We start from the raw sequence: 16,898 nt of genomic DNA, 5'->3' as shown, positions 1-16,898 counted from the left end.
CTCCACAACAAGGCAACCAAAGCTAATCTGTTCTCTGAACTCATTTTTCACTATATTCCTTAGAGCCCACAGTCAGTGTGGTCCAAGAAGGCCGTGGTTGTAACTCCAGCTATATCCAGAATCCATACGACCTACCTAGGAACAGCCATATTCCTGGTCATTATGACCTCCTCCCAGTAAGACAGAGCCCTACCAATGGGCCCTCCCAGGACAAGCAGTCTTAAGAGGGAGAAGCCTCTCTCTTGCTATGTACTCTGCTGAATATTCTCTGACTCTCTGAAAGAAGACAATCCTTTGACTTGAAATAATGGTCCAGACTGACTCCAGCTGCGTGTTAGTCATAATGTTCACCTGGAACTAAAGAAGAGCTTGCAAAAGGGACTGGAGTAATTGTTCAAAAGGTCCTTCACAAAGGCAAATTCTACTACTCACCCACCCCCCAACCCCAAATGCCCTGGAGTATATGAGTCTTTTAAAATATTTAAGATATAGCTACTCATCAACATCAGCTTGTATGTATTTATAAGTTAAAATCATCTGAAATTGATGCTTAGAAAGCATGTAGCATAGGTTTTACCAAACTTTCCTAGGGGTAATGGGGACTGGGGAAGAGACAGGATTATTTTAAAACATCTGAAATACATATGTTCTTTTGGTTCCTGTTACCATCAACATGTTTCATTTCTTAAGACAATTAGTAGATGGACACAAACTGTGCCAGTATCAATCCTAAAGTACCTGTACATATATGCCAGGTCAATCAAATTATAACAGCCAGGATTACAGAGTTTAGGATATAGTCTAACACTGACAACTTCAATTTTTTTAAATAAGACTTTAATAAATACAAACTAAATTTCCCTCTTCTGCCCCTGGTAGTAGGAGGAAAAACAGTTTCCAAAGTACAGCAGCCTCTTGCAGTCTAAAAGAAAGATTTTTAGCCTGGCTTTACCAGATCTTGCCAATTCAAAGTTTAAAAACATTGCAAGTCAGTCCTGGCCTTGTCATATCTCCTTAGTCCATCCAACACCTGAGTCATTCCATGTGAAAGAGAACTCTGGGATGATGCTTAAGCAAGCAGTCACAGACTGTTATGAATTCAATATTCCTAAAAACATTCTTTGGCCTCCCAAATTTATTTGGTTGGCATTCCTTGACTCAGAAGAGTACTTGCTTTCAAGCATTTCTTCATAAGTCTTGAGCTTGATGTAGTATGAAGCCTAAAAGTGTAGTGCAAAGTAGACAAAAGTGGATATAGGAAGTTTAAGTTGTGTAAAGTACATATGCTTTTTGATGGCACTAAATGAAATGATCAAAGAAAGAATGGATGGTAATCAATTGCTGTAACATGATGTAAAAACTTAGCATATAAGTAAATGAAATATTTCTACCTTCTGACCACCACCTACTGAGATGGACAAAAATGTATTACAAGGAGCTAATCTCCAAATAACCAGTATTCAGATGTATCTACATCTTCCACTACAAATGAATATAAGCCAAGGGGCTCAGATTAGTTAAAATGGAGCCACTCTCAAGCCCTCAAGAGGGCCTCCTCAGAAGAATTAAAGATCAAAAGGGCAAACCAGGGAAACTAATGACTACCCCATATACCACTCCATTCTCTGAGTAACAGTCTAGCCAGTAAAAAATACTTCCAAAAAGGTATACAGAAGAGGAACTAAATGACTGTAAATGACTGCAAAGCTGGAACAGCTGCTACAGGAAGTGTGGGAGTTTTGAAGCCCTTGGTACACATTGGAAGTCTGCCATGGAACCCATTAGTTAGGGCAATAGCCAGCAAAAATGAGAAAATAAATAAATGAGTAAATCCTCCCTCTCCCGATTCACTCAAGGCTTAAGCAAATTTTATTGTTAAAATATAATACTTACATGAATGCTGCATGTGTGCATGGGAACAAGTGATCAGCAATAGCAAATTTACTTTCCCAAAAAGCCTTATTAAAATATAAATATTAGAAAACTACTTCATAGGCCCAAGTGAATATTTCTCATACCTATGTAGAAAGAAATATAGATAAGAGACTTACCTCAGTATTTCAGGACAGCAAGTGCTCACTTCGTCAAGTAAGGATCAAGAAGCATGGTGAAGTCAGATCAGCAGGAGAAACTTCGTCTCACTTCCAGATTTTATCTTCTTCCCTTACCCTGCATGTACGGTAACTGCTGCCTGGCAAACTACAAATAGCAGCATCACTCAAGTTTCACCTCTTTTTTTGCCAACTATCTTCTGGACAAAATTCAGCAAGAGGTGGCACGATGGAACTGATGGGTCAAGAGGTTTGAGTGTTACTTGCCCTCTCTGGATTCCTTTTTTCCCCATGTGTAATAAAAAAAAAAAAAAAAAAAAAAAAAAAAAGGAAGAGGCAGAGAGGGTTAACAACCCTTCAACTCTAGCATTCTATGATTTCTAATGAAATGTAATACAGCTCAGATCAGGCAACACAGTGGAGAAGGGGAAGGCAGAGAGTGTGATTAATCTAGTGTGACAATGGCTGCCTTCACATATCTAAGAGTTACTGGTAAAAGACATTTCAATTTAACAGAGCAACTATCAGGAACTTCTGTTTAGCACTGACACAAACAGGTCTATGGTCAACCTAAACATGTGCACTGTGCATTTTATTGGCAACTTGGAAAGATCTGTTCAATTATTTTTACAGAAATTAAGTTTTCACTCAAAGTGATGTACATACAACTCAAATGAATAAGGAATACACAATTGTACAATAGCGTAAGTGCAACTATGAAATGGCAATACTTTTTTAAGCAACTCAGATTTGTAATATATTTGTTCACTGTGCAGAGGGATCATTCCTTGTACAAAATAAAATGAATTTCTCAAACTAATTTAACAAGAATGCCTACTGTTGTGTTGCAAACTGAAAATGTGTCTATAATCTACACCTTAGGTTTAAAGGTAGAACTAACCTAGTTTGGTCACTTTTGACAGCCAGAAAAATGAAAAATTATCCCTCCCAATAGATTAAAATAAAGTGAAAAGGTTCTATCAAATTTATAATGAGAACCTCTTCCTTTAAAGTAATGAATGGGACCAATATTCTTGCTCTTGTCCAAAAATAATTGAAAAATCTCAGATACATCAGTATACTCAAATAGAGAATTTCTTTGCTTTCACAAAGAACCGGACCCAAAGACAACCATTACAACTTGTGCTCAGCTCCAGAGACACAAAGGTACGTCTATGGAACTGAATAAAGGCAAGTGTAAAGGCCACCTAATTTGCATAAGTGCAATGAATAGCTCTGTCCGCTAGTAGAAGTTTTCACCCACTACAGTACTCTTGGTGCATCTGTTTTAGGGCTTTTTAAAACATATCTTTGTGACCTAACTGGTAAAGACCCAGCAGAAGTAATTTTGTAATAGAATAGATGCTAAAAAACCTGTGAATTCAATGGGTTAGTTAAAAATTCCTCCCTCCCTAAGTTCAAAGTTTTATGTATAATCCTCATACTTAAAGTCAAACTAAAACCTTTCAACTTATCAGTTCACAAGGCTTACAGTGACACTCAAACACTAATTCCATTTAATAAAATGTTTAACCAAGACTAATACAGTTTTGCTAGTTAGAGATTAAGACTCCCTCACAAAAGATCTTACTAGCAGATAATTCTGAAAGGCTGGGGCTTTAAAATCTGAGTGAAAGACAAACACAACAGTTATAAGGCTAAAAAAGGTATTTACTGAGAGTAACAGTGTACGATTATGACTTACAAGGCTCAGACTACCCAATACCATATACGATAACCAAATGCTGCGTGTTGTACACTGCATTACTGCAAGTTGTACTCTCAATACAGAAGACTCAAGAATGATACCATTAGTCATTCATCCAGCCAGAAGGAAGACAGAAGAGGCCAATTAATCTTCACAGCAACAGAAGACAGAAAATCTTTCTAAGAAGGGATGGATGGATTCATTATACTATTATTTATATTTGTGTATAATAATTATTACATATTATATATAGTAATTTTATGTAACAATTTTTATTTTAAAAATGTTTAATCTGAGTGGTAATTCTCAGACTATAGCCTCCCCCCAATGCTTAACTAGAATGAACCCCCATGCTCTTTTGGATGGTTCTTACTGTTCCAACATGGGATTGTAGGAGGGACAAATATCAAGAAGGTAAGTAGGAACAAAGCACTTTCCCTACCCTTGTGGATCTTACAATGTAGTGAATACAAAGAGGCAGAGATAAATGGAGGGTCCTGATAATCAGTGGAGTGGTATTTATACATTTTCTTTCCTGACTTCCAGAGCTAAAAAGATTCTAAACAATGGTCCAATTCAAATCCACAGAAGGTGAAATCTCTGATCTGCAGTGACAGATGTCAGATTACCTCCTCTTTCCAGTTTCGACCTCCCAAACCCCAGCAGATAGCCCACCAGAGCTTTGGGTAAGAGCCTTCGGAATGAGTCTAAAAGCAGTATGTTTATTCATTAGGATAGGGATAACAGGATCTGAGGTTTTGTGGTTTGGGGCAAGGTCAAGTTCCACTGACACAGAAAAGCAATCTGTTAGCTATTAATTTTCCCTATCATCACTGGTACTGATAACAAAATAGCTAACAACCAATATACATGGCATCTATGCCAGGACCTATCGATTCTGTGCTTAATAATGTTAAATAATTCAGGTCAAATGTTTACAAATAATTAGATTACCATATTTAGCCAAACAATGCCATTTATATTGTATACACATAAACTTACAGACTTGGATTTAATCATTGGTTCTACTGGTGAAATCAGTCCAGAGACTGATCTACCTTACTGTACATTCCTCTTAGAGATTTAAAAAAAAAAAAAAAAATTTAAAAATAAAATGTTTTTGGAGTCCCTGCTGTAGTGCAGCAGGTTTAAGGATCCATCATTGTCTCTGCAACAGTGCAGGTTTGACCCCCAGCCCGGCACAATGGGTTAAGGAACCAGCGTTGCCACCGCTGTAGCATAGGTCTCAGCTGCAGCTCGGATTCTATCCCTGGCCCAGAAACTTGCATATGCCACAGGTGTGGCAGGAAAAAAACAAGTTTTTAAAAGTTGTCTCTCCTAGACATGAATACATTTTAAGGTATATATTAAAAGCCAGCAGAATTTTCTTTTAATAGTAAAAGTCAAAAAAACAAGCAATCCCCAAGCTCACAGTTGACATAGCAGCCCCTTAGTGCTCCTTCCCCCTTAGTACATACATATGGTATTTTGATGCATATTGTCAAAATCAACAGTCATTTTGCAAATGTTCTGAAAGCTTTCATCTTATTTAATGGCATTAACATGGAAATAAAGATAGCATTTTAATCAAGACCAAATACATCTTGCAAAGCATACACCTGATTTTTACCTAACTACTAAATTTTAATTAGAATGTATAATAATTTGGCTCTAGTACCTGAAGAAGTGTTCATTCATAGAATTACTGAATTAAAGCTGGAATAAACCCCAGAAATGATCTAATCCAGTCCCATTATTAACTGGAAGACAGTGAGGCTCAGAGATAAAATGATTACAAGAGCTGTGACTAGAAGCCAAGTTTCTGTCACCCAGTCCAGTGCTCTATTATACCTGCCATTTTCAATCTTTTAAGTCAGAATTCAGCATGCTTTATAATATATGCCCAGCATCAACTTCCTTTCAAATATTTCTCTATCCTCTAATTCCGTTTTTAGGAAAATGGAAATTTCAATTAAAATTCTCTCAGCTTATTCCTAATGGTCTCCCTTACATAAATTCTAATGAATTAGCATTTTGTATTACATTAGTGTTACCATCAGCCTCTTATAATTTGGAAAACAAAACTATTCTTTAAAATATTAGAATGACATCTCCAGTTTATTTGGCATATTGTAGAGTTGAGTGGAAAAGGTGACCCTTAAATCCCAGGAAGGGCAGCAGCGCCAACACTGTTCCAACCAGAACAAAAATCAGTCTTCTTCAGCAGCAGTCCGTTATGCTAACTCAGTAAATGTTGTGGTGAAAGAAGGTCCTGCCATGGTCTTTGTTCACTATTTTCCCACAGAGGAATGGATATTTTTATGCACAATTCATATTTTGTTTTGATTTTTTCAGGCTTATGATGTTTATGAAACATCAAATAACCAACCTCCCTTTTCCTCCTCTGTTTAAAAACAAAAAAAACAACTTCCATAAATTGAATGAAACTAAACAGATTGTGGAGTCAGTTCTTAATTATCCACCCAGCCTTTGAATTATTCTGCCCTGATGTTGGCAAAATTGTTTCAATAGTAGTTTTTTCTTTTAAAGTTAGATGGAAAAGATTATCACAATAACTCGAACCACCAAAAGCATTTTTATTTCCTAAATACAAATCACTGATGACAAAAATTAAGATGTTTATTTCCCTAATGATGAAATAAATATGACTAGCTCTGAGGGGCAATCCAAACTCTTAAGTCTAACTTTTCTACAGAACCCTCTGGAGTAAGTCATAAGCTAGCACTCCTTAGAATTAGAATTTACCATGCTCAAAGCAATGGCAAAAGAAACTTACCCTTACAGAGTAACAACTACTATTAGAAAGAAATCATAAATAGAATTTAAGAACAATGACATAGAAGTTTAAATCAAGTTAAGGATTTGCCTTTCAAGGACAACAGGTTAAAAAAAAATCAAAATTAAAATAACTGAAAAGCAAGGTCAAAAAGCAAAATAATTCTAAACTACCTTGAGCCTTAAATTGTCATTATGTTTAAAAACATAATGTTTCTTAAAGACTTGAGACAGTCTGTCTCCCGAGATACTATTTAGAATGAAGACATTCATTGAAATGCAATCAAATCCATTTTCTACTACTACTTAAGGTTTCTTGGAATTCTCCCAAGATCTAACCGTGCCCAAAGCAACGTGAAGTCTACATTTAGTAAATATTCAGTTACTTTATTCATTTTCAACTTACTACCTAGTTTCTCCTTCTCTTAAATAATTTTGGAAAAAATATACTACCAATTTTGAGTAAAATAGTGATGGAGCCTTTTCTTGGGTCTGGTGACACTGTTACATATCCAAGTACAGAGATTAGCTTCCTAATGTTTTTGGTAATGCTTTTTCCAAGAACAGCACAACTGAACTACATGCCTATAATCAAAGCTAAATTCGCACAATGATGCCTCCAATTCAATTGTTTACTCTGAATCAAAGGACCTATTCTCTTACTCATTAGAATCAAATATTCCATGGCTACATTCAAAGTACTCAAAGGAAAAATATAATCTGACAACATAAAGAATAGTCCCCCTATAACTGTTTATTAGAATGTGAATATATTCCAAATCAATAACTAAAAAAAAAATCAAGTTACAGAGCATGCATAAAATACAAAGTAGCGATTTACAAATAGAGAGTAGTATCTTCATAACCAATACACTAAAATAATAAAATGGCTACAGAAGAAAACTAAAATGACTGACCAAGGCAATGCCTTCCGTGCACCCCACACGTCATGAGCACCGCAAAAGACAGAAGATTAACTATGAAACATAGTAATCTATGCAAGCCCACACACATGTATATTTTGGGGATATTCCACCATCCTGAATAGTATCACTTCAGTTGACACAACTTTCAGAACACTGCAGAGTTAAGTGCTTAATATTATCCACAAGAAAATAAAACTAAATATTAGTGTGCACATTTGTGAATGAGAAACAAGTTGCTCCATTGATTTCAATAATGTAGTGGAAGAAAACTTTCAGGTTTGTACAATGCCTAAATGCATTCTATTTAAATTCAAGGTACTATTTAATTCAAGGTACTATTTCAACTTACGTACTAAAAGAATACATGCCTTTAAGTGGTACCACTTGAGCAGAAATTAACCTCTCATTGTATTCTTTAGACAAACTGAAACCAGATATTTAACTGGACTATATTCCGTAATATACTGCAAAACTAAAAAAATCAGCCTTAATTAAATAATTATCCATGCCTGCTGGTAGATATGGTGATAAAACTAGGTTGCATTTCATTTACTGGAAAGTTTTAAAACAAAATTAACACTTCACCATCAGATACTAAGCATTAAACCAGTTATTGCCTGAGCAATAAAATGCCACATGATCTACTGCTGGGAAATTAGATAAGTTAAATGACTTGGGCTGCCTGATCACTGTAATAAAGGCACCTCAGGATGGAATTCCACCAGTCTCTCCAGTTCCCAGCCTGCCAGGCAGTACTGTTTTAACATATGGCCCCACAACCATACTGCTACTGAAATCATCAGTCTTTTGTGTTAAGATAATTCTTATCCAGAAAAAAAGTGTCCCCCCTCTCTAGTCAACTTTGATGTTTACAAAAATTAAAAAATAAAATTTACTAAACTACATAACCCTATTAAGGCATTTTAGAAATTGACTTCCAGAATAATGGAAAATTTTCAAGCTCTCAAAATTCTGCTATGTTTATAGGGCAATTCTTAGATTCATGGAAATACACACTGCAAGTGAGAGAAGAGTGTGTTAATTATAAGCTGCTCCGTGGCAAAATAATAGCTTATTTCCAGAGTCTTCTTAGTTTGATTTAATCAAGACCGATAGGTCTAAGCTTCAAGGGATCAAGTTCTATTATGTCCTACAGTGACAGCTTCCATGATGAAAAGTAAACAATAATTGAGGAATCCAAATATTCAGTTTATTAAACTAAGGCTAGTGAAGCCATAGCATGAAAAAAAGCTGCAGTCATTTGGGACAAGTGGATGATTTTATAAAGCTAAAATCAAAAGACTTAAGACATGGAAAAATTCATAAGTATGAGGAAGTAATAAAACAAAAATGACCACAAGAATTACAAATATATTTAAATCTCAGACCTGGGAATTGAACTATACACATTCTTCTAGGGGAGAAAAGAAAATCCTTATATGTTCTGACAGCACTGCACCTTTGGCTTGTTTTCAGTGGTTGGTGGAACATGAATAGGAACCACATTGTTGCTTGGAGACATGTCATTTTCACGTCTGTCTGACATTTGCTTCTGGGAAACAATGCGGTATATCTCTGAGTAAAAAAAAGAAACAGCAATACTCAGTGTGAACAGAGCCATCAACAGGTGATATGAAAAACACAAAGAGGCAGAAGTTATATTCGTGAAAATAAACAAACTGAAAAGAGACTGCATATACTCAAAGTTTTACTTTCAAACAGCCACTGATTTAGAGTCAACCCACTATTTTAACAATTTCCCTTAGGGTAAAAAGAGAAACGAAGGTTTTCCATTTCAGAGAGAAAGGTTCACCAGTTAATTTTGGTTAAAAGAGATTACACAGTTTGGGGGCTTAGATCTAAATTAAGTCCTGATAGTATTTTCGGTCTACCCTTACCAAAAAAACCACTGCATACAGTGACACTGTACCACAGAAAAATTAAAACAAATTTGCAATATCTGACACATTAGGTATTTCTATTGGCTATGTAAGAATGAACACAAATTCATATATTAGTCACAATCCCAAAAGACTCCTGGAAAAGAAGAGAAAGATAATGTTTATCAGTGCCTCCTGAACTCAAGTTGAATTGTAATTAAATAACTATTCAAAACAGGCAACTGATTTTCTAGGACACTTAAGAACTAGTTGTTTAGCAGCAACCTTTTTCTCTACCATTAAATAAAGCTGAGGAATGCTGCCTGCCAGAACAGTAAACAAAGATGTTGAGACCATCAAGCCATCAGTCACTGCCGTCCTCTACCCACCATGGTGCACCCTGAGGGGACTGCACACTAGACAATACTGTATACGCGGAGTTCTTGGATGTGATATATGGTATTGCGATTATGTAGGAGAATGCCTTGTTCCTAAGAGATAAAATGCTCAAGTATTTAGTAGCAAATGCCACATCTACAACTGAACTTCCAAATATTGAGCAAAAGGGAAAAAAGTATACTTATATATATGTAGAAATAAACCAAATGCAGCAAAATGTTAATAATTGAGATTTTTAGATGAAGGATATATGTGTTCACTATATCATTTCTGTAATATTTAAAAAACAGAGAGTGGAATCATATTTTCAAAATACTCCAAGAACACAGCGACCAAGTGCAGTGTATGAACATCATTTGGATTTAAATTTGAGACAGGAAATTTTAATACTGTTTGGATAACAGAGGACAGTAAGGAATGACCGCTAATTTTTAGGTTTTGTTTTTATGGGTTTTAAGTTCTATGTTTTAGATTTACATCACAGAATCTTTACAAATGAAATGATATAATATCTGGGATTTATTTCAAAATAATGGGGGAGGGAGTGAGTGGAAGAAGACTGGCTCTGAACTGATAGTTGTTGATGGCTACCCAGAAGTTCAGGATACCATCCTACTTTTGGTATGGGGGAAACTTTCCACAATAAAAAGTTAAAGAAAAAGAAGCGTATTAACTAAGTTAATATATTTTCTCCAAATTAAGAAATAATTTCCCTAAAGCTGAACGACAAGCTATAATCAACTGAATATGTAAACTAACAAAAACACTGTACCTTTTCTTATGCTTTTGGGGGGGTGTGTGTAAAATTTATTTTAGAAAGTTGACAGTGGTTCAAAGGTAAAGAAGCACAAAGAGAAAAAAATTAGATTACAATAAAGGAAAGCTACTAACTAAACTTTAAAAAAAAGAAAACCAGGATATGAAGGACATGGAATCCTCGATTAGATTCTTTACATGGAAAAGGGATGAGATTAGAATGGGTCAAGGGTAAAAAGACAATCATTCAATTAGGCTAGTTGTTAAGGAATAAAGATAACCATCAACTTACTATAAAACTATACCATTCATTCTTTTTTCTTAATGATTTCTCTCTACACTCAAACTGGGATGACACTTCTTTCTCAAGTGCAATTGATTAAATGTGCCCCCCTACAAATTTTAACTGTTATTTTTCTTTTTAGGGACGCACCTGCAACATACAGAGGTTCCCAAGTTAGGGGCTGAATTGGAGCTGCAGCTGCCAGCCTATGCCACAGCCACGCCAGATCTGAGCCACATCTGCAACCTACACTGCAGTGCATGGCAACACTGGATACTTAACCCCCTGAGAGGGACCAGGTCTTCGTGGATACTAGTCGAGTTCGTTACCACTGAGCCACAATGGGAACTCCAATTTTAACTTCTTTACAAGTGATTTTAAACATTAAGTTAGGGGATTAAGATGGCAGAGCAGAAGGACTAAAGCTCACCTTCTCTCATAAAAGCAACAAAATTACAACCAACTGCTGAACAACCTTCAACAAAACAGACTGGAAACTATCAAAGAAAGATATCCTACTCCAGAAGACTAAGAGGAGGCCATATGGAGACAGTAAGAGGGGCTATTATGTGATACCCCATACCCCGCCCCGAGGTGGGCAGCCCAAAGACTGGAAAGTAACTATACAGCAGAGGCTCACCCATGGGAGTGAGAGCTCTGAGCCCCATATCAGGTTCACACACCTGGGGCTCTGGCATTGGGAGGAGGAGCCCCCAGAGTAGCTGGCATTGAGGACCAGTGGGGCTTTCATGCAGGATCTCCACAGAACTGGGGGAAACAGAGACTCCACTCTTGAAAGGTGCACACAGGCTTTCAAGTGCACCGGGTCCTAGGGCAAAGCAGAGACTCCACAGTGATCTGCGTCAGACCTACCTGAGGTTGTTGGAGGATTTCCTGGGAAAACATGGGGTGACTATGGCTCATTGTGGGGGAAGGACATTGGAGGCAAAGGTCTCAGGAATAATCATCAGCCAGGACTCCTCTAGAGGTGACCATATTGGAAAAATCTGGCTCTGCCCACCAGGACTGAGAAGCCCTAAGCCAAACAACAAACTGAGTGGGAACAGAGCCCCAACCATCAGCAACTGGCTGCCTGAAGACCCCCCAGGTGCAAAGCTGCCTCTAATTATACCCAGAGACAAAGCACCACCCACTAGAAAGATAAAAATCAGCTAGACCTACCAGTGGGCAGACACCAGTGCCCCCATCAGGAAGCCTGCAGCAAGCCCCTGTACCAACTTCAGTCACAAGGGGAGCAGACATCAGAAGCAAGACAGGCTACAACCCTATTGTCTTCAAAAAGGAGACCACACCAAAAATCTATACCAAATGAAAAGGCAGAGAATTGACTCAGATAAAGGAACAAGAAAAAGCTCCAGAAAAACAGCTAAGTGATGTGGAGATTACCAAGCTCCCTGAAAAAGACTTTGACTAATGATAGTAAAGATGCTTGAGGATCTTGGAAATAAACTGGAGGCAAAGATTGATAAATTACAAGAAACACTGAGCAAAGAAATTGAAGATTTAAGGATTAAGCAAGCAGAGATGCAAAATATAACAACTGAAATAAAAAATTCACTAGAAGGAACCAAAAGAATACAGGCGGCAGAAGAATGAATAAGTGAAGTGGAAGACAGACTAGTGGAAATCACTGATGTGGAAAAGAGAAAAAAAGATTAAAAAAAAAAATGAACACAGTCTGAGAACTCTGGCACAGCATTAAACGCACCAACATCCATAATGTAGAGGTGCCAGAAGGAGAAGAGAGGAAGGGCCAGAGAAAATATTTCAAGAGATAATAGCTGAAAACTTCCCTAACATGGGAAAGGAATCACTCACTCAAATCCAGGAAGCACAATAAGTACCATATAAAATAAACCTAAGGAGGAACACTCTGAGATACAAATTAATCAAACTGACCAAAATTAAAGACAAAGAAAACACTAAAAGCAGCTAGGGAATAGAAACAAATAACATATACAGGAACCCCAATAAGGTTATCAGCTGATTTTTCACCAGAAACTCTGCAGGCCAAGAAGAAGCGGCATGATAAAGTGATGAAAGGAAAAAACCTCCAACCAGGATTACTCTACCCAACAAGGAAGGCTGTCATTAAAATTTGAAGGAGAAATCAAAAGCTTCACAGACAAGCAAAAGCTAAGAGAATTCAGCACCACCAAACAAGCTTTACAACAAATACTAAAGGAACTTCTCTAGGTGGGAAAGAAAAGGCCACAACTAGAAACAAAAATATTACAAATGACAAAGCTCACCAGTAAAGGCATACACATAGCAAAAGTAGGAAATCATCCACACACAAATATGTTACCGAAACCAGAAATCCTGAGAAGAGGAGGGTACAGATGCAGGATACTGAAGATGCTCTTGCAATTAAGAGACCAACAACTTAAAACAATCTTGTATCTATTATAGACTCCTATATCAAAACTTCATGGTATTAAAAAAAAAAAAAAAAAAAAAAAAAAAAGACAAAAAGGGAGTTCCTGTCATGGTTCAGTGGTTAAGAAACGCAACTGGGATCCATGAGGATGCCAGTTCGATTCCTGACCTCGCTCAGTGTGTCGGGGATCTGGTGTTGCCGTGAGCTGTGCTATAGGTCATAGACATGGCTCAGATCTCCCACTGCTGTGGCTGTGATATAGGCCAGCAGCTGTGGCTCCAATTAGACACCTAGCCTGGGAACCTCCTTATGCCTCAGGTGCAGCCCTAAAAAGACAAAACAAAACCCTTCATGGTAACTGTAAACCAAAAATCTGGAACAGGAATTCCAGTCGTGGCTTGGCAGAAACTAATCTAACATCCATGAGGATGTAGGTTCAATCCCTGACCTTGCTCAATGGGGTAGGGATCTGGCATTGCCGTGAGCTGTGGTGAAGGTCACAGACGTGGCCCAGATCTGGTGTTGCTGTGGTTGTGGTGTAGGCCAGTGGCTACAGCTCTGATTTGACCCCTAGCCTGAGAACCTACATGTGCTATAGGTGTGGCCCTAAGAAGACCCCCCACCACCAAAAATCTTGATACGCACACAAATAAGAAAAAGCAATCCAAGCACAACACTAAAGATAGTCATCAAACGATAAGAGAATACGAAGTGAAGAAAAACGACCAACAAAAACAAATCCAAAACAATTAGGAAAATGGCAATAAGAACATACGTAGCAATAATTACCTCAAAAATAAATGGACTGGAGTTCCCGTCGTGGCACAATAGTTAACGAATCCGACTAGGAACCATGAGGTTGCGGGTTCATCCCTGCCCTTGCTCAGTGGGTTAACGATCCGTGTTGCCGTGAGCTGTGGTGTAGGTCGCAGACACGGCTCAGATCCTGTGTTGCTGTGGCTCTGGCATAGGCCGGCGGCTACAGCTCTGATTAGACCCCTAGCCTGGGAACCTCCATGTGCCGCAGGAGTGGCCCAAGAAATGGCATAAATAAATAAATAAATGGACTAAATGCCCCAACCAAAAGACACAGACTGGCTGACTGGATACAAGACCCATACATATACTGTCTTCAAGAGACCCACTTCAGTTCTAGGGACACATACAAATTGAAAGTGAGAGGATGCAAGAAGATATGCCATGCAAACAGTAATCCAAAGAAAGTTGGACAAAACAGACCTTAAAATCAAGAATATTATAAGAGAGAAAGAAGGACATTACATAACCATCAAAGGCTCAATCCAAGAAGAAGATATAACAATTGTATATATGCGTCCAACATAGGATCATCTCAATATAAGGCAACTGCTAATAACCTCAAAAGAAGAAATTGACAATAACACAATAATAGTGGGGGACTTTAACACACCACTTACAGCAATGGACAGATCATCCAGACAGAAAATCAGCAAGAAAACACAGGTCTCAAATGATGCATCAAACCAGATGGACTTAACAAATATTTAATAGATACTGATAGAACATTCCATCCAAAAGCAGCAGAATACATATTCTTCTCAAGTGCACAGAGAACATCCTCTAGGATAGATCACATTCTGGGCAACAAACCAAGCTTTGGTAAATTTAAGAAAATTGACATCATACCAAGCATTTCTTCCCACCACAATGCTATACAAACAGGAATCAAGAAAAAAAAAAAAACTGCAAAAAAACCCCGAAAACACATGGAAACTAAACAACATGCTACTCAACAGTCAATGGATCACTGAAGAAATCAAGGAGGAAATTTAAAAAATACCTAGAAGCAAATGACAACAAAGATACGATATTCCAAAACCTATGGGATGCAGCAAAAGCAGTTCTGAGATAGAAGTTTACAGCAATACAAGCCTACCTCAGGAAACAAGAAAAAGCTCAAATACACAATCTAACTTTATACCTAAAGCAACTACACAAAGAAGAACAGACAAAACCCAAAGTTAGCAGAAGGAAAGAAACTGTAAAGATCAGAGCAGAAATAAATGACATAGAAAAGAAGAAAACCATAAAAAAGATCAATGAAACTAAAAGCTGGTTCTTTGAAAAGATCAACAAAATTGATAAACCCTTAGCCAGACTCATGAAGAAAAAAAGAGGACTCAAATCAATAAAATTAGAAATGAAAAAGGAAAAGTTACAAAGGATTGTAAAAGACTACTATAAGCAACTATATGCCAATAAAGTGGACAACCCAGAAGAAATGGACAGATGTACAATCTTCCAAGACTAAACCAAGATGAAATAGAAAAGATGAACAAACCAATCACAAGTACTGAAATTGAAACTCGGATTAAAAACTTTCAACAAACAAAAGCATACGACCAGATGACTTCACAGGCAAATTCTATCAAAATTTACAGAAAAGAGTTAACACCTCTCCTTCTGAAACTATTCCTAAAAATTGGAGAGAAAGGAACACACCCAAACTCATTCTGAGGCCACCATCACCCTGATACCAAAACCAGACAAAGATACCACAAAAAAAGAAAACTACAGGCCAATGTCACTGATGAACATAGATGCAAAAATCTTCAACAAAATACTAGCAAATGGAATCCAACAATACATTAAAAGGACTGTACATTATGATCAAGTGGGATTTGTCCCAGGGATGCAAGGATTTTTCAGCATCTGCAAACTGGTCAGTGTGATACACCACATTAATAAACAAAAGAAGAAAAACCATGTGATCCTCTCAAAAGATACAGAAAAAGCTTCTGACAACACCCATTTCTGGTAAAAACCCTCCAGAAAGTGGACACAGAGGAACCCTATCTCAACATAATAAAGGCCGTATATGACAAACCCACAGCTAACATCATTCTCAATGGTGAAAAGCTGAAAGAATTCCCACTAAGATCAGGAACAAGATAAGTAGATCTGCTCTCGCCACTGCTTCCACCATAGTTTTGGAAGTCCTAGCCAAGGCAATTAGAGAAGTAAAAGAATTAAAAGGAATCCAAATTGGAAAGGAAGAAGAAAAACTATCACTATTTGCAGATGACATTATACTACACCTAGAGAATCCTAAAGACTACCAGAAAACCATTAGAGCTCATCAATGAATCTGGCTAAGCTTCAGGATACAAAATTACTACACAGAAATAGACTGCATCTCTTTCTACTAACAATGAAAGATCAGAAAGAAATCAGTGAAACCATTCCATTTACCGTCACATTAAAAAAAGTAAAATACCTAGGAATAAACCTACCTAAAGAGACAAAAGACCTGTACTCTGAAAACTATATAAAATGCTGATGAAAGAAGTCAAAAATGACACAGATGAAACGATATACCATGCTCTTGGATTGGAAGAATCAATACTGTCAAAATGACTATATGGCCCAGGCAACCTACAGATTCAGTGGAATCCCTATCAAATTACCAATGGCATTGTTCATGTAACTAGAACAAACTCTTTTAATGTTTGTTTGGAAGTACAAAAGACCCAGAAGAGCCAAAGCAATACTGAGAAAGAAAAATGGAGGAATCAGGCTCCCTGATTTCAGACTATATTACAAAGTTTGTCATCAAAACCGTATGGTACTGGCACGAAAACAGAAATATAGATCAGTGGAACAGGATAGAAAGCCCAGAATTAAATCCACACACCAGAAGTTCCTGTTGTGGTGCAGCA

General features: G+C 37.3%; 2 protein-coding genes across 5 annotated transcripts in view; one reads left to right on the top strand and one right to left on the bottom strand.

Moving 5' to 3' along the window:
• The window catches only part of MEGF11 (multiple EGF like domains 11), a 380,511-nt gene extending 378,782 nt beyond the window's left edge, over window positions 1-1,729 (top strand). For all 4 annotated transcript variants that reach the window (XM_021100245.1, XM_021100249.1, XM_021100247.1 and 1 more), the window contains one exon: window positions 64-1,729. In XM_021100245.1, the coding sequence (XP_020955904.1) occupies window positions 64-224 (161 nt within the window). In that variant the 3' untranslated portion in view covers window positions 225-1,729. The remainder of the gene's footprint in view (window positions 1-63) is intronic.
• The window catches only part of RAB11A (RAB11A, member RAS oncogene family), a 29,488-nt gene continuing 21,506 nt past the window's right edge, over window positions 8,917-16,898 (bottom strand). Inside the window, 1 exon segment of the mRNA NM_001031788.1 lies at window positions 8,917-9,056. Coding sequence (NP_001026958.1) covers window positions 8,917-9,056 — 140 coding nt within the window.

This window comes from Sus scrofa, chromosome 1 (genome assembly GCF_000003025.6).
Source record: "Sus scrofa isolate TJ Tabasco breed Duroc chromosome 1, Sscrofa11.1, whole genome shotgun sequence".
NCBI classification, from domain to species: Eukaryota; Metazoa; Chordata; class Mammalia; order Artiodactyla; family Suidae; genus Sus; species Sus scrofa.
Note: the sequence above shows the minus strand (reverse complement) of the source record. Positions and strands in the feature narration are given on the sequence as shown.